An 18,355-nucleotide genomic window follows, 5' to 3' on the forward strand; every position below is an offset into this window, starting at 1 on the left:
AACTTATGGCAAGAAAACTTGTGACAAAAAAGTAGAAAAAAGTTTTATGAAAAGTTACCAAAAATAGTTATGAAAAATAAATTATGGGATAAAAAAGTCATGAGATAAAAATAAAAATTAAAAACCGGCCCCTGTCAGCAAAGCCTGGAGAAATGGGGCTGGAGTCTCCACCGCCACCATGTCCCTGCCACTCCTTCCCAGTCACCCCTTTACAATTAGGGTAGCAAGACAAGACCTCTGTCTAATGGGGAAAGACAAACAGACCCTTTGCCACCTTGACCAGGGCTGAGTCTTTAAATTTCCAGATGACGATGATTGTTATTTAAGAGCCAGAGGCTGGTGGAGTTGGTTTGTTTGAAGGCCTGATGGCCTTTCTCTCACCATAGCAACTTTTCCCTAAGCAGGGCTCCCAGCTTCTTATTCAGAGAGGTAACTGAGGCAGGACAGTGGGGCTAACTGTGGACCAGGTGAGGGTACGGCCTGCTGGGGTGGCCCCCTTCCCTGGTGTACATACTGTGTCTGTGTAACGTTTTGTATATTCCAGAGGGTAGGGCTATCCCTGTATCGGACCTAGCGGTGGTTGGAGCTGGCACATGGGCAGGAGGTTCTAATAATTATTTGTGGTTGGAAACTTATTTATTGCTGGCATAGGACAGAGGAAGGAGGCGGGGATGGGGTCGTGGCTCCGTAGTGATGTGACTCCTGTTTATTTTGCTTTTTATTTTGGAATAAACGGATTTAGCCATACTCCTTGGCCTGGTGTGTTCCCGTTTCCCTCACTGGGTCCTGGAGTTTGTGCCACCAAACGAGGAGCCCCAGAGTGTCTTGAGCATGTCCAGCTAGGCTGTTGGGGACCTTCCAGGCTTGTTACCTGTATGCTGCCTGGTGGCGCCTGGGGGATTCCACTGGGACTGCCATGGCACCTGCGGGGCGCAGTCCGGCCCTGACAGCCAACAGGCTCAGAAGCCTGATCTAGCGGTGGCCGGGAAGACAGGTACCAGCACCTAAGGGCACTGACTTCCACCCAGCCCAGGCGTCTTCCATTCCGTCCCCGTGCCTCCCTCTCCTGTCTGCACCTGGTGGCCTCTTCTGTCTGTCCCTCCAGAGCGCCGGCTGCCCCGCAGGCTCCCTCCAGGCTGAGTTCATGGCCCTGCCCCCTGGTGGCCAGAGCCGGCTTCACAGGATAAGAGCCAGGGAAGCTCCAGGGGCCTTCCAGGAAAAGTGAACCTTGGAAAGGGTATGGCCTTTTCACCGCTCCCGACAGCACCCTAGAAATGGCTTGGCCTTTCCCTTCCCCTGAGCTCCACAGAGAACACAGCCAGCAGAGGACACATTTCCCCGCCATCCAGAAATGGGTGTGATTCTCAGCCGAGGGACAGCAGGACTGGTAGAGACTGTCAGGCCACACCGCTGCCTGCACAGCACTCCCACGCTTGGTGGGGGCGGGAGGGATGGCGGGGGCTGTCCGCAGGCCGGGCAGGACAGGGAGGCTCACTGGAGGTGCTGCACTTTGGAGGGGCAATGTCAGGGGACAGCTTTCTCTTGTTGGGACACAGGACTCCAGACGGACAGCACGGTGACTGATTCCCAGTGCTAGAGGCGAGGCGGCCAGCCACATGTAGGAGAGTGTGTGTGTGTGTGTGTATATGTATGTATGTGTATATATGTATGTGTGTATATGTATGTGTATATATGTATGTGTGTATATGTATGTGTATATATGTATGTGTGTATATGTATGTGTATATATGTATGTATATATATGTATGTGTATATATGTATGTGTGTATATGTATGTGTATATGTATGTGTATATATGTATGTGTGTATATGTATGTGTATATGCATGTGTGTATATGTATGTGTATATATGTATGTGTATATATGTATGTGTACATATGTACATACATGTATTTATAGATATTTATAGAACAGGGCAGGGGCATACCACAGAGGGGGGCACACGTTTTCAGCCACAGTCACACCTGGAGGTGTCAGCTCACCACTACAGCAGACCAAGTCACAGATGAAGGGGGCTGGCTTTGGGGCCGGGGGAGCCACTGTCAAATCACAGAACAGTCGCCCAGGCAGGCCTGGAAAGGGAGGTCTCCGAGAAGAGGACGGATCTGTTTAGAGGTCAAAGCGGGGCCAGGATGGACTTGCTGGACCCGATCGGCTGGCAGCTGGAGAGAAAGCAGAGAGAAAACAGGAGAGAGAAAAGTGAGCAGAGAGCTGGTGAGGCAAGTGCAGAGCACAGGTGTGTCACCGCAGCTGTGGGAGGGCCGGGGAGGGGAGGGCGCAGGTGAGGGTGTGGCAAGGTTCCTGGAAAAGCGGGGCTGGAAGGGAAAGGGGAGGAAGATGGAGGGAGGAGCAGGAGCTTCACAGGTAGTGCCTGGGGGCTGTGGCCACCCTCCCCACCCCACACACGCTGGCCTCGTCCACGGCACCCAGGCAGTGCACCCACTGTTCAGACCAATGCTCACCCCCTCGGGCTTCCCTCTTCTCTAGTCACTCGGTCTTCCAACCCCTGGTCTGGGGTCACCTCTTGCCTTGGGGAGCCCAACGTAACAGCCACCAGGCCTGATAGAGAAGGAACACTGCTTGAACCAGGATGATGAAGCTAAAAGGGATGGATGTCTGGAGTGATCACCGGAGAACCCTCTGGGTGGTCGGAACGCCCAGGATCCTCTGAAGGGACCCTGGGGGAGGCAGGGAGGGCAGGCAGCCGGATGCCACTGGCTATAGACTTGTAAGTCTAAGAGGGAAGCCTCAGCTTGTTGGGGGTTGCAGGTCGCATAGGTGAGGCTGGGCCCTTCCTGCTGGGAAAAGTAGAAGAGGGAGAGTCCATGGCAGGGGAGGTGGGTGGGCTCAGCCAGGCCAGCAGGCACTGTGGTCCCCCTTGTCTGAATAGCAGAGGCGACCTCAAGGAGCAACAGGCCAAGGTGATGAGCCTGCTGGCCTGAGATAGTGCTTCAGCGGGGACCAGGGACCTTGCCTTCAGTCACACGCTGGCAGCTATGATGGTACCTGGGAGGGAGGGAAGGGGCTGTGTGTCCCCGCCTGGCCTGTGAGGTGTGTTGTGGGTTGACTGTGTGTTTGGGACTCTCGAGGTTTTATCCTGGATCACCACTGGGTTGCCGACAGATAGAGGAGGTGGGACCCTGACTCTCACCCTGCTGTGCAGTGGATTTGGCTCTCAGCACTCCCAGGCTGGGAGCTGGATACTCTGCCCTGGCAGCATGACTCGTACTGCAAAACAGGTACAGTGTGCCCAGGATGACATTCCTAGGCCTCTGGCTGTCTCAGAGTACAGCCCCACACACAACCCCCTCCCAGCTCTCAGCCCTTACACCATAAACTGTGAGCTCTCTGATGGTTCCAGAGAGCACCCACGTCTGCCAGCTTGGGCACGGAGCCCGTTCCAAGAGCCCCAGGCTCAGCCATGGCAGCTGGGGGGTTTTGGGGCCGTGGGGGCCAGCCATGGTACCTGGGTCCGGCAAAGATGCTCTGCACCTGCAGCCAGGAGTTGTCCACGGGCCCCTGTGGAAGTGCTGACGGTGGTTGTGTTGATGTCGTGGATGATGCTGAGTGCCTCCTTCAGCAGGTGGTGCATACGCAGCATCTCGTCGCGCCGCTGTGTCTGCTCTGCCGACTCCTCCATCAGCGTGTTCTGGTCCCCACGCGAGTACAGGTTGGGCAGCAGCTCTGAGAAGATGAACTCCTTGGTCTGAGAGTGGGCAAAGAGGGAAGGAGGTTGGGACCTGATGCCTGCGCTGCCCTGGCCTCCTGCCGGGCCCTTCTGGGACAGTCTGCTGGACTTGGATCCCTGAGTATGGCTTCTACACAGCTTCTACACCGCTTAGACTCAAAGATCTGCCTCCCCACCGCCCTTTTCTCACTCAGATAGGGACACTGAGGTCCAGAGGAAAAGTCACCTGTCCAAGGTCACAGGTCTGGGAGGGGACCCAGGACCTATCATGCCACCAGCACACCTGTCTACTTAGTTTTTTAAATAAATGTTTTTTGGAGATAGGATCTTGCTCTGTCACTAGGCTGGAGTACAGTGGGCAAGATCACCGCTCACCGCAGCCTCAGCCTCTTGGGCTCAAAGTGATCCTCCAATGTCAGCCTGTCGAGTAGCTAGGACTATAGGCACGTGCCACCACCAAGCCCAGCTATTTTTAAAATTTTTGTGTAGAGACCAGGTATCACTACATTACCCAGGCTGGTCTCAAACTCCTGAGCTCAAGCTATCCTCTCTCCTGGGCCTCCCAAAGTGCTGGGATTACAGTCATGGGCCACTGCGCTCAGTCCCACCTTATATTTCTATGAGACAGCTCAGGTCTGGACAATGCCTCCCTCCTTGGACCTGGTCCCATACGGCTGGTCGGCATCTCCCCCAGGCCATCATGGCCACCTGCATCCCTAGTGCTACAGGAGCCCCCACCCCCATGAGGCGGTGCATGCACGTTGTTGATCATGACGTGCATGATGGTCTTGGGCATGACACCAACCATGAGTTCCCACACGGTCTTGCTGACAATGGCCATGTAGGAGTCCTCCAGGTACTGGGTGGTTTCCATTTGCAGCTCCAGCTGTGGGTCCATGGAGTGCATGAAGCTGTTGGAGCCATTCTCCTCAGCCTTGCTGTCCTGTCAAGGAGAACACAAAGGCATCAGGGTGGCCAGGTCATGCAGCCAGGCTCCAGGAATCCCCAGGATCTCAGCCCCTCCAAGGGTACCTGGAACATTGAGGCTTAGAGAGAAGCAACTGGCCTGAACACACACCCAGCTACCTACACACTCTAGATGGTTTCAGGTCTCTACCTCTCAGGACCCCAGACTCCCCTGATTCACTCTCCTCTTAGTTCTGACTCTAGTACTCAGAATTTGCCTCAAGTTACCAATCCAGAAATTGGAAAAGAACAGCTCCAGGTCCCTTGCTTGAAGACCTGGCCAGAGCTTGTGCCAGGCTGCAGACATCTGGCAGGAGGCAAGAAAAGGGCATACTCACTTTCCCCTTGTCTTGGGAGGCCCATGCACCAACATTGCCACCGCCGCTGCCACCAGGGAACACGGCAAAGTAGACACACACAGAGAGGAAAACGGGAAGGGTCCAGTGAACCTGGGACACTGCACCCCGACTTTAACGTGTTGTTGAATTCAATTAGCTAATATTTTGTTGAGGATTTTTGCATCAATATTCATCAGTGATGTTGGCCTGTAGTTTTCTTTTTTGGTTTGCATCTTTGGTTTTGGTATCATGGTAATGCTAGCCTTGCAGAATGAGTTTGGAAGTATTCCCTCCTTCTCTATTTTTGGAATCATTTGGGTAAGGTTGGTATTAGTTCTTCTTTAAATGTTTGCTAGAATTCAGCAGTGAATCATCAGGTCCCAGGGTTTTCTTTGCTGGGAGACTTTTTATTACCACTTCAATCCCATTATTTGTTATTGGCCTGTTCAGGTTTTGGATCTTATCATGGTTCAATCTTGGTAGGCTGGATGTGTCTGGAAATTTATCCATTTTTAGTAGGTTTTCCTATTTCTTTGCGTATAGTTGCTGACCACTAGTGATCCTTTGAGGGCTTATTTTTGTTTGTTTGAGATGGAGTCTTGCTCTGTCACCCAGGCTGGAGTGCAGTGGGGCAATCTCAGCTCACTGCAAGCTCTGCCTCCCGGGTTCATGCCATTCTCCTGCCTCAGCCTCCCGAGTAGCTGGGACTACAGGCGCCCACCACCATGCCTGGCTAATTTTTTGTATTTTTAGTAGAGATGGGGTTTCACCATGTTAGCCAGGATGGTCTCAATCTCCTTACCTCGTGATCCGCCTGCCTTGGCCTCCCGAAGTGCTGGGATTATAGGTGTGAGCCACCGTGCCTAGCCAGTTTTTCTTTTAAATAGATTTGAGACAGACACTATGAGAGTATATAAGCGATGCATTATAGGACACTAAGTAGTATCCTATGAAATGGCAAAAACCACAATCACTTTTGCACCAACCTAATAGAAACTTACCAGTGCACTTGCTTATTTTTCTACCTGCTCTTTAGGGCTTTCAATGTCAACCTACCGTGGCATAGACTTTAATCCTCTGGGTACTCTTTTGTTATTCTTTCCTGTATATGCTGTGGAATTGAGATACACTGGTTCATGAGAGAGAGATTTTGTGTTGCCACAGGTAGGACACGCTCAAAAAATACTTGGGTCATTTGTTGACGCAAGTCATCTATTTGCCACAGTTTTGTAGCACTGATCTTGCATACATTTCATGTATCTTCCATAAATTCCACATCAGCTGCTTATAGAATACTCAGAGAGAAATTCAACACTAAGGAATAAGAGTATTGGGTAGGGATGAGTTTTGGAGAGTCACAAATCTTGTAATGTCTAAGATTTGTAATGTCTCCCCGCTGAGAATTAGTTGTGGCTTCCTTGGAGGTGATATTGCCTCTGTTGAGAATAAGTGGCCTACTGTGATCAGACCACTACACTCTAGCCTGGGCCACAGAGCGAGACCCTGTCTCAAAAAAAAAAAAAAAAAAAAAAAAAAAAGAGAGAGAGATCGAGAGAAGAGAGAATGCATGGTCTAGATGACTTCTAAGGTTCTTCCCACCCAGTTCCTGTTTTCCTGTTCTAGGCAGAGCAGTAAAGTGAGAAAGACACGGATGTGGGAGTTTAGTCCGGCATTTCACTGCCACTTACCCTGAGAAACGCTTCCATATTTAATCTCTCTGAATGTATTTACTCATCTTTAAAGGGGAATGATTGTTAACATCTTTTTCTCAGGGAAACTATGTCAAGGAGATAATATATTTAAAAATCTTTTTAACTGCAAACACTGTTTCACTCAGTGTTATAATGTGACTGATCTCATTGTAGTGAGCAGTTGGCTAACTGCTAATTGTGCCTTTTAGAATGTAGGGAAGATAACAAGATTTTTAGCATATTATATATGTAGCTGGTTCTGGAACCATAAACATACTCTTTTTTTTTTTTTAAACGGAACTATGAGTCACATAAAATTTACTCTTTTAAAGTTGTAAAATCCAGTGGCTTTTGGTATATTCAGAATTGTGCATTTACTACCACCATTTCATTTTAGAATCTTTTCATCACCCCCAAAAGAAACCCTGTACCCATTAGCAGTCAGTCTCCCTTCTCCCAGCCCCTGGCAACTACTAATCTACTTTCTATAGAAAGTCCGTACAGATTTGTGTATTGTGGGCCTTCCGTATAAATGGACTCATGCAATATCCTGCCTTCTTTCACTCAGCATAGTGTTTTCAAGGTTCATCTAGGTTGGAGCGTGTATCAGTACTTCATCCCTTGTTTTGACTAAATAATATTTCATTGTATGACTATATCCCATTTTGTTTATCCATCTGTTGGTGAACATTTGGGTTTCTACCTTTTGGCTGTTATAAATAATGTTGATTTGAACGTCTGTGTACAAGTTTGATACCTGTTTTCAGGTCTCTTGTGTAAATAATTGCTAGGTCATATGGTAACTCTACGTTTAACATTTTGAGGAATTGCCAGACTGTTTAACAAGGTGTATGTACTATTTTACGCCAGCAATATATGAGGGTTCCCATATCAGCACATCCTTGACAACACTTGTTACTGTCTTTTTTATTATAGCCATCCTAGTGGCTGTGATGTGGTATCTCGTTGTGGTTTTGATTTGTGTTTCTCTGATGAATAATGATGGTGAACATGTTTCCGTCTGCTTATTGGCCATTTGCATATATCTTCTTAGGAGTGGCTACCCATTTACAGTACAGAAAATGCTTCAGAAGCAACTCTAGTCATGCCTTAGAGATGGAGCTTTATTAAACATTCAGATCTGTAGGCCTATGAGGTGCTGGGTTCTCCTGAACTCCTCATACAGATTGCACTGAGTTTAGTGAACCTTTTCTGGAGCATTCCTGAGTTCAGGTAGAGGGAAGGGTTTTGGCTGTGATTGGTTCGTTATGTTCTTTCTAAATGGAAATGGAATTGAAGTGTCTCCACTATCCATTTACTGGAAGAGTCACGAGGGACATGATTAGATGATCCCTTGGAGCCTACGGCTTAGGTCAGTGGTTCTCTACTTAGGCTGCACATTGGAATCACCTGAGAGGTAAAAACAAAAACCAGGACACCTTATGCCTGCCTCTCATCTCCAGCAATTCTAATGCGATTGGTCAGGGCTGTGGCTTGGGCAGCCTGTGTCTCATCTCCAGCAATTCTGATGTGATTGGTCGGGGCTGTGTCCTGGGCAGCCTGCCTCTCATCTCCAGCAATTCTGATGTGATTGGTCGGGGCTGTGGCCTGGGCAGCCTGTGTCTCCTCTCCAGCAATTCTGATGTGATTGGTCGGGGCTGTGGCCTGGGCAGCCTGCCTCTCATCTCCAGCAATTCTGAGGTGATTGGTCAGTGCCGTGGACTGGGTAGCCTGGGTTGTGTTTTAATGGTACCAGGTGATTCTGATGTGCCGTCCAGGTTGAGAATCACTTTAGGCCCTTTCCAGCTCTTTAAACACATGAATTTATCTAGGAAGGTATGAAAGTGTAAGTTTCTTGAGACTGCCTTTAATATCTATAAAGGCTTCAAAGCAGCTTCTATAGCTTTTTTAAATGGCTGAATATTATTCAACAGGCAGCATTTGGGTTATAAAATTAGGTTTTGGTGGCCGGGTGTGGTAGCTCACACCTGTAATCCCAGCACTTTGGGAGGCCAAGGCAGGCAGATCACGAGGTCAGGAGATGGAGACCATCCTGGCCAATATGGTGAAAACCCATGTCTACTAAAAATACAAAAAATTAGCCAGGCACGGTGGCGGGCACCTGTAGTCTCAGCTACTCAGGAGGCCGAGTCAGGAGAATGGCTTGAACCCGGGAGCTAGAGTTTGTAGTGAGTCGAGATCGTCCCACTGCACTCCAGCCTGGGTGATAGGGCAAGTCTCTGTCTCCAAAAAAAAAAAAAAAAAAAAAAAAAAAAAAAATTAGCTTCTTGTAGAGTTGATACCACCTGCAGCTTTTGCTCTCAAAAATAAATATGGTTCTTTTGGCACACTCATGGTTTTAGCCTAAAGTTCCTCTTTGTAAGCCAGTTATTAAGTTGTGATGCAGCCAGGGCGAAGTGGCACACACCTGTAGTCCCAGCTACTCGAAAGGCTGAGGTGGGGGGATCGCTAGAGCCCAAGAAGTCAAGGCTGCAGTGAGCTGTGATTACACCACTGCATGGCAGCCTGGGCCACAGAGCGAGACTCGACTCTTTAAAAACAGAGAATGCTGTGATGAAAGGTGATGCTCACCTCTCCCACACTCTTTTACAGTTTAGGGATTGTATTTCCAAGGCTTCTGGACTGAGAACCCTTATCTTTACATCTTTGCTCATTGACACTGTATCCCCATTCATCCTCCTGATTAGCTCCCCTTCGATGGACACATGGGTAGTCACGGTGCAGGTCTCTGAACTGTCCTTCAGGCTCCAGGTGATCAACCAAGGCCCTTGTCTGCAGTGTCAACTCATTGCTGCCCCTTCCTAGTAATCCCCACAATTTAGCTCTCCATCTCATAGACTGTCCTTGGGTGTGTTAACAGTGACCATGGCACACTCAGCATGGATGAAATGAAACGGTGTTTAGAAACATTAATCTTCTCTTTTGTAATGCCCTGTAGTCTCTCTGCATATGTCACATTTTGTAATTAACAGCTTGCTGGTGAAAAGGACCCCACGAGGTATTGGCTATAGGCCAGACTGTAAGAGAATTACTTTTTTTTGTCAATCATTTAACCATCTTTAAGCTGCAAGAGTTTTATGTGAAATGGCTTATAATTGCTTAGAGAATATTTGTAGAGAGGCGCATTTGCCAGTATTAGATTTAAAAGTGATGTTTTCTGTATCTAAATGATGAATTATGATTCTTTTCAGTTGCTGGATTTGAAATTCCAGACAACTGGAGTTGACTCTAATGAAGACTTCAGGGATTTGAATGTAAGTAACTGCTTATTTTTCCTCACTCATTTTAAAAAACCCGCATAAAAATTTAGGAAAGAGAATTGTTTTCTCCTTCCAGCACCTCGTAATTTGAACAGACTGATGGTTCCCATTAGTCAGATAAAGCTGTAGTCTAGTACTGACGTCCTTAGAACTGGAACCTGGCCAGGCTAGGGTGACACTTCTTGTTGACTGAAATAGTTGGAACAGCTTTAATATACAGTAACTGTTGCATTATTATTTCAGATGATAAATGTGACCATAAGTAAGAAATAAATGATCGACTTTAGTCTTTTAATTCACTGTCCTTTGAATACCTGCCTCTTACTCTGGAGGCAGGAGTCCCATGGATGTGGGAACATGGTTGAGGAAGATTTGGGAAGACTGCAACAGCACACTACCTAAAGCAGGTTTTTTACTCCATCTTTTTCCGCCGCTTACCCTGGCCTCCCATTTTGATATGCTTAAAATTCCCTACTTTATTTGTCTTTCAAAACTACATATTGAGGCCGGTTGCGGTGGCTCACGCCTGTAATCCTAGCACTTTGGGAGGCCAAGGCAGGTGGATTACCTGAGGTCAGGAGCTCGAGACCAGCCTGGTCAACATGGTGAAACCCCGTCTCTACTAAAATTACAAAAATTAGCTGAGTGCAGTGGCATGTGTCTGTAGTCCCAGCCACCTGGGAGGCTGAGGCAGGAGCATCACTGGAACCTGGGAGGCAGAGGCTGCAGTGAGCCAAGATCACGCCACTGCACTCCAGCCTGGGTGACAGAGCAAGACCTTGTCTCAAAAAAACAAACAAAACTAAACAACACCCCCCCCCAAAAAAAAAACTACATATTAGGACAAAAAAACAAAATAAAATAATGGGATAGACTACTGCTTTGTTGTCAAAGATACACTCCCCAAACTTTACTGGTCTAAAATACAGTGGTACTATCTGCTTGTTTAGTAAGAACCCTGGCAACATAACAGTGTTCTTATATGTAAAATGCTGTTCTTGCCTTTCATTTCAGAATATACCTTTTTTAATGTGAATTTCTGGATTTTCATTTTATAGCATGTTTGTGTCATTAGTGAAACTGGAAAAGCAAAATACAAAACAAGCCTCAGTTGAGAGTTCAAGTTGCGTTTGGAAACGTCTGGAGTCCTATGGACATCGCCAGTAAAATTATCAATGTTCTAGTTCTGTGGCCATCTGCTTAGCAGAGCTTTTTTTTATGTATCTTCTAAGAATTGTATCTGTTTTGTAGTTTAGAAATGTCAGTTGCTGCATTCCTAAAGTGTTTATTTGCACTACGAGCCTATAGACTGTCAGTTACCTTTGGGTGGATTGTGGTTTAACTTGTAAATGAAAAAAAATATTTTAAACCACACCACTATTGAGTGAAACATTGAATCTTATCCATAAGAAATAAGAAGATACATTAGTTTTTAAATTGTTATTTTAATTTTTATATATGCAGGAAAGAACAGAAGTAATTGAGTATTGTTAATTATACCACCGTGTGTTTAGAAAAGTAAGAAGCAGTCCATTTTCACATCAAGGACAGCATCTGAGAAGTTTTGTTCTGTCAAATAAAACTATGTCCTGAAATTATTTTAGTAGTGTTTCAGTAGTGTTGACTGTATTTTCCAACTTGTTCAGATTATTACCAGTGAATCTTTGTCAGCAGTTCCTTTTAAAGGCAAATCAACAAATTCCCAAAAATTTATTGCTTTTTGAATTCTTCAATGTAAAAATCCTTAAAATAAGGTCTGTCTCTTTAAAAGAAACTATACAGTTATCATTTTGAGAGGTGACAATGTGCTAGCAGCCCTCACTCTCTGCGACTCCTCCGCCTCGGCATCCACTCTAGGGGCACTTGAGGAGCCCTTCAGGCCGCCACCGCACTGTGGGAGCACCTCTCTGGGCTGGCCAAGGCTGGAGCCAGCTCCCTCTCCCTGCCGGAGGTGTGGAGGGAGAGGCGTGGGCGGGAACTGGGGCTGCTGCGCCACCCTCACAGGCCAGCGCTAGTTCTGGCGGGCAAGGGTGCAGGCTCCGTGGGCACCACACTTGAAGTGGCTGGCCGGCACTGCCAGCCCAGGGCAGTGAGGAGCTTAGCACCCAGGCCAGCAGCTGCAGAGGTTGCCTCTGCTTCCCCAGCACTGCCGGCCCCCATGCACCAGCTCGAATTCTCCCGGGCCTCAACTGCCTCCCCATGGGGCAGGGCTTGGGACCTGCAGCCTGCCATGTCCAAGACCCGCCCCCTCCCCCCCCACTCCTCCCCTGCCCCGCCGCACAGGCGCCACCCCCTGCTCTGTGGCGCCCAGTCCCATCCACTGCCCAGGGGCTGAGGAGTGCAGGCACAGCTCAGGACTGGCAGGCAGCTCCTCCTGCAGCCCTGGTGCGGGATCCACTAGGTGAAGCCAGCTGGGCTCCTGAGTCTAGTGGGGACTTGGATAACTTTTATGTCTAACTAAGGGATGGTAAAGGCACCAATCAGCACTGTGTCTAGCTCAAGGTTTGTAAATACACCAATCAGTACTCTGTAACTAGCTAACCTAATGGGGACTTGGAGAACTTTTCTGTCTAGCACTCTGTCTAGCTAAAGGATTGTAAATGCACCAATCAGCACTCTGTCTCTAGCTCAGGGATTGTAAATGCACCAATCAGCACTCTCAAAATGGACCAATCAGCTCTCTGTAAAATGGACCAATCAGCAGGATGTGGGTGTGGTCACATAAGGGGATGAAAGCAGGCTGCCCCAGCCAGCAGCAACTACCAAGTGTTTATGAGCCATAACACTCACTGCAAAGGTCTGCAGCTTCCCTCCTGAGGCCAGTGAGACCATGAACCCACTGGGAAGAATGAACAACTCCAGACGTGCCGCCTTAAGAGCTATAACATCCATTGCGAAGGTCTGAGGCTTCACTCCTGAAGCCAGCAAGACCAAGAACCCACCAGAAGGAAGAAACTCCAAACACATCTGAACTTCTGAAGGAACACACTCTAAACACACCATCTTTTAAGAACTGTTACACTCACCTCGAGGGTCCGCGACTTCATTCTTGAAGTCAGTGAGACCAAGAACCCACCAATTCTGGACACAATTTCTCTACAAATTAACCGAGTATAGTTTTCTGTTGGTTCCCTTTCCCTTGTTTACTAAGTTTTAGTAGCTACTTTAATTGTAATCTTAATGATTATGTGGTAGAACGGGTTGGTGGAGCTATAAAAATTTCTAGCTACTTCAGAGACATTAAATTTCAGGCACATGGTACACTTTAGATTACACTTTACTATTCTATAACACGGCTTTCTTTTGGAATTCTGTTCAGTTTTTCAGATTGTAGTCTCAACTACATCTCAACAGATTGTTCTCAGATATGTCCTATTACCTTCTTAGTGTTATAGGTGATTTATTGACCAGGAACAATGGCAACAACATCTATTGTTTTTTGGGAGCAGGAGAAAAGTTTTAAGCCAAAACTTTTAATTGCTTATCTGCTCCATGTGAGGTATAAAACTCGCAACCTTGTCAGCCATCTAGCTTAGACGCATTTCTTAAAAAGTTTGCTGGAGGCCAGGACTACACTCATACCTGTAGTCCCAGCACTTTTGGGAGGCTAGGATGGGGGATCGCTTGAGCTCAGGAGTTTAAGAGCAGCCTGGGCAACTTGGTGAAACACGGTGGTTGCTCCAAGGGAAGGGGAAGTTTTTCAAACCTGAGCTGTCCAAGCTCAGCATGAAGTGCAGTGGGCTGCTGACTCAGGCCGGCAGAGGCAGCCAGGAACCATGCAAATCTGCAATCCCTTCTGCCAGGTCTGTCCCAGCAGGTGTCACTAAAAGGCAGTGCTGTGTGCTTCTGTCACTGTGGCAGCCTTAACAAGGAAGGTGGAAAGGAAAAGAGACCCAGTGCTGAACTCCAAGCAGAGATAGGGCTTTTCTCTCTGCGTATTTTCCCTCTCCTCCCAGCCTGCATTTGCAATAACATACTGATTTATATTTCTATTATCATGTAACAAAAATGGTTGTAAGCAGCTGTTATTTCATTTTACATACAACGTTAGCTCCTATTTAGATTCCTAACTGAACAATGTCTAAAGAGGTACTTAAACTGACATGAAACGCAGATAATCTTATGAGTAAATGGCTTACTGCAAGAAAAAACTTCAAATTGCCAAGAGGAGTCCCTCCAAATATAGAAAGGACCAGTATTTTAAGAGGTATGTTAACTAAAATGTGGCAATGTAAGGAGCAAAGCAGGAAGAACTTTTAAGTCGGAAACTTACAAGTAGTCAATTTCATAGTCAGTTTCCTGGTCGTTCCACAACAAGCTTTGGCATCTGTTTTCTCTACAATGGTGGTAACGATAGCTATTTCAGAGCAGGAAAAGGCTTAGAGCAGTGCTAGAATATGGTCGTGGCTATATAAAGTTTAGCTATTTGTATATTGTAACAAACCTACAATTTTTTTTATTGGTTGTCAATAATAGATTTCTTTCGGAAAAGTAGCAGCCTCCAGTCCAGGGAACACCTGCAGTTCCCACTAAGTGAGCATTGGTGTCTGCTAACCTTTGCCTCTATTTCTCTCAATAATACACTGTCAAGCTGTTCCTTGATGTAGCCATTTTATTTTTCTTTTTTTTCCCTTTCCTGAGACAGAATCCAGCTCTGTCGCCCAGTCTGGAGTGCAGCAGCGCCATCATATCTCAATGCCACCTGGATCCCCGGGCTCAAGCAATCCTCCTATATCAGCTGTCAGAGTAACTGGGACTACCCCTGCGGCCCACCATGCCTGGCTAATCTTTATGGGTTTTGTTTTGATTTTCCATAAAAAGACTGGGTTTCAGGTGGGCGCGGTGGCTCACACCTGCAATCCCAGCACTTTGGAGTCAGAGGTGGGTGGATCATCCGAGGTTGGGAGCTCGAGACCAGCCCAATCAGCAAGGATAAACCCCCTCGCTACTAAAAAAAATATCCAAAATTAGCCGGGCATGGTGGCTCACGCCTGTAATTCCAGCACTTTGGGAGGCCAAGGCTGGTCATATGAGGTCAGGAGTTCAAGACCAGCCTGGCCAACATGCTGGAACCCCGTCTCTACTAAAAAAAAAAAAATACAAAAATGAGTCAAGTGTGGTTGTAGGCAACAGTAATCCCAGCTTCTCAGGAGGCTGAGGCACGAGAATCACTTGAACCTGGGAGGCAGAAGTCACAGTGAGCCGAGGTCACGCCACTGCACTCCAGCCTCGGTGACACTCTGCCTAAAAAAAAAGAAAAAAGAAAGTTTCCAAAACTAAATAGAAATTTCTCAAAAAAAGACATACAAATGACCAACTGATATATGAAAAAAGCCCAACATCACTAATCATCAGGAAACGCAAATCAAAACCACAGAGATGTCACCTCATAACCATTAAAATAGCTACTACTGAAAAGACAAAAGATAATTTGGCGATGTGGAGAAAAGAAAACCCTTGTACACTTCTGGTGTGAATGTAAATTAGTACAGCCATTATGGAAAACAGTATTAAGGGTTCCTCAAAAAATTAAAAATAGAACTACTGTATTGTCTTACTACATTTGTGTTGTTACAAAGGAATACTTGAGGCCAGATAAATTATTTTATTTTTTGTAAACACAGGATTCTCGCTATGTTGCCTAAACTTGTCTTGAACTCCTGGGCTCAAGCAATCCTCCTGCTTCAGCCTCCCACAGTACTGTGATTACAGGTGTGAGCCACTGCTCAGTCGAGGCTGGGTAATTTACAAACCAAATCTGGCTTAGAGTTCTGTAGGCTGGACAAAACACACAGTACTGGTATCCGCATCAGACTGCTTCCACTCATGGGGGAATGCAAATGGGAGCAGCCATGTGGAGATCACATGGTGCACGAGGGGGCAAGAGAGAGAGGAGGGAGGTGCCAGGCTCTTTTTAACCATCAGTTCTGTGGTAACTAATAGAGTGAGAACTCATTCATTACCTTGAGGATAGCACCAAGCCATTCATTAGGGATCCAATGACCAAAACACCTGCACCACGTCCCATCTCCAACACAGGATCAAATTTCTACATGGGACTTGGCAAGCTCAGACAAACCATATCCAAACCATGGCACATACCATCCAGCATTCCACTGGGGTATGTACACTTGGGGGTATATACAAAGGTAATGAAATCAGTATGTTCAAGAAGTATCTGCACTCCCATATTTATTGCAGCATCATTCACAATAACCAAGACATGAAATCAACCTAAGTGTCCACCAACGCTTGAATGGATAAAGAAGAGATGATACCGCACCAGAACCTGAGACAGCAGGAGCCCTGCCTGGCCCGATGCCATTTCCGCCGCAGCAGGCAGAGGGGCTGAACAGGCACTATCAGCCAACGTGGGGTTCTGGAAGACACCCCCTCCGGGCACCCAAGTGCCCCTTCTCAGGGCTCAGTCTGACTATGGCCACGTCCTGCCTCACGCCGCCCTTTAGGCCTGGCATAGAAGCTCATCAGCTCAGTCCTTGTCCTTAGAGCTGGGCCCAGACCCCGGGTTCTGGCCAAATCCCCACCCTCAGGGCAGCGTGTTTGGTCTGCCACCTTCCGGAAAATGGCCGTGGCCTCGGCGTCTCTTCGGGCACACAGGAATGGGAGGTCTGCTCAGTTCCCCAACCATCCATGTTCCGAACCCCGGGGGCTGCGGAGCCTGCTGCCTCTTCCTGCGGGTGGGGACGTTCTATGCAATACAAGGTTCCACTTTCGAGAAGTGCATGCAGCTGTGCTGGTGGACACAGCTAGGTCACATCCTGACCTTCCTAGCCCTGCCCCCGAACTCCACGCCTAGGGCAGCTCTTCTGGCTTCTAAATCCGCGGTTGGGGATCATAAGTCGTGTTTAGTTTTATTTCTTTAAAAGAAACAAATACACAAACACATCGGTTGACTTTGCTTCCCTGTTCTCGAAGCATACTTGAATGTTGGGGGGATGTGGGAGGTGTGGGGGGCCTGAAGACATCGTTTGCCCAGCACCGCTGCCCCTCCCGAATCTCGTACAATGGTCTCAGTCCCGTGGCCGCCGGGGGGCTGTGCCCTCCCTGGTCCCCACTGCCCTTATCTGTGGCCTACCCCTTCCAAAGACCCCTGGGATAGGGCGGGCCCAGCAGCTGCGCTCCCCGCCTCACCTGTCAGTGATTCCACATTTTGCAACCAGGGAATTCACTGCCTTTTCGTATATAAAAGAGCAAGCAAACGGACACCTGCCCTCTGCAGTCACCCATAGCCATCTGGTCTCGAAAGCTGAGTGACTGGCAGTTTTTTTCTCCCCCCCCAAAGGCAGGACAGTCACTTCCTTCTCCCTCCCCACCCCTCGCATACCATGTGCGACCTAGAAGACTGGTCAAAACCGTTACTGTGCGTGAAGATCTTAGAGCACTGTGGGCCCCAGACCAGCTCCCAGCACTGGGGGACTGGCAGTAGCCACGTATCAATGCTAACAGGTTTAAAAAAAAAAAAAAAAAAAAGTTTTTCTAAAGTGGGAGGAAAACATCAGATCACTTTAATCACATCATACCAGGTGAACTTGTGTTCAGAATTCGTGGGTTTTTGGTCTGACTTCAAGAATGAAGCCGTAGACCCTTGTGGTGAGTGTTACAATTCTTAAAGACTGTGTCTGGAGTCTTTTCCTTCTGATGTTCGCACGTGTGGGGAGTTTCTTCCTTCTGGCGGGTATGTTGTCTCGCTGGCTTACAGGAGTGAAGCTGCAGACCTTTGCGGTGAGTGTTACAGCTCTTAAGACGGCGTGTCTAGAGTTGTTCATTCCTCCCTGTGGGTTCATAGTCTACCGTGGCCTCAGGTGTTGCAAACGTTCGTTCTCAGTAAGTGCCATAGCTCTTAGGGCAGCCTGTCTGCAGTTGCTAATTCCTCCCTGTGGATTCATAGTCTACGCTGGTCCAAAGACCAAAGCTGCGGACCTTTGCAGGGCCTACTACATCTCATAAAAAAACAGCACACCCAAACAGCAAAACAAAGCTCTTACAGGGCAGAGAAGAATCCAAACTAATCATCACTGATGGCCTTGGTGGGGGGGGGGAGAGGGCAGCCTGCTTTTAATTCCCTGATCTGGCCCCACCCACATCCTGCTGATTGGTCCATTTTACAGAGAGCTAATTGGTCCATTTTACAGAAAGCTGATTGGTGTATTTTTCAGAGAGCTGATTGGACCGTTTTAACAGGGTGCTGATTGGTGCGTTTACAATCCCTGAGCTAGACACAGAGTGCTGATTGGTGCATTTACAATCCTCTAGCTAGACATACAAGTTCTCCAAGTCCCCATGAGATTAGCTACACACAGAGCACTGATTGGTGCATTTACAAACCTTGAGCTAGACACAGAGTGCTGA

General features: G+C 47.6%; 1 protein-coding gene across 1 annotated transcript; it reads right to left on the reverse strand.

The window, feature by feature from the left end:
* Positions 1 to 2,216: 2,216 nt before the first annotated feature.
* Positions 2,217 to 5,416, reverse strand: LOC139355493 (putative GED domain-containing protein DNM1P34). The gene is made up of 4 exons (XM_071067229.1): positions 5,014 to 5,416; positions 4,515 to 4,652; positions 3,488 to 3,727; positions 2,217 to 2,580 (listed from the first exon to the last, which is right to left on the reverse strand). Exons 2-4 carry the CDS (start codon positions 4,614 to 4,616, stop codon positions 2,539 to 2,541), a joined length of 384 nt encoding a protein of 127 aa, XP_070923330.1. The 5' UTR covers positions 4,617 to 4,652; positions 5,014 to 5,416; the 3' UTR covers positions 2,217 to 2,538.
* Between the last annotated feature and the right edge of the window lie 12,939 nt (positions 5,417 to 18,355).

Source organism: Macaca nemestrina, chromosome 7 (assembly GCF_043159975.1).
Source record: "Macaca nemestrina isolate mMacNem1 chromosome 7, mMacNem.hap1, whole genome shotgun sequence".
NCBI lineage: Eukaryota > Metazoa > Chordata > Mammalia > Primates > Cercopithecidae > Macaca > Macaca nemestrina.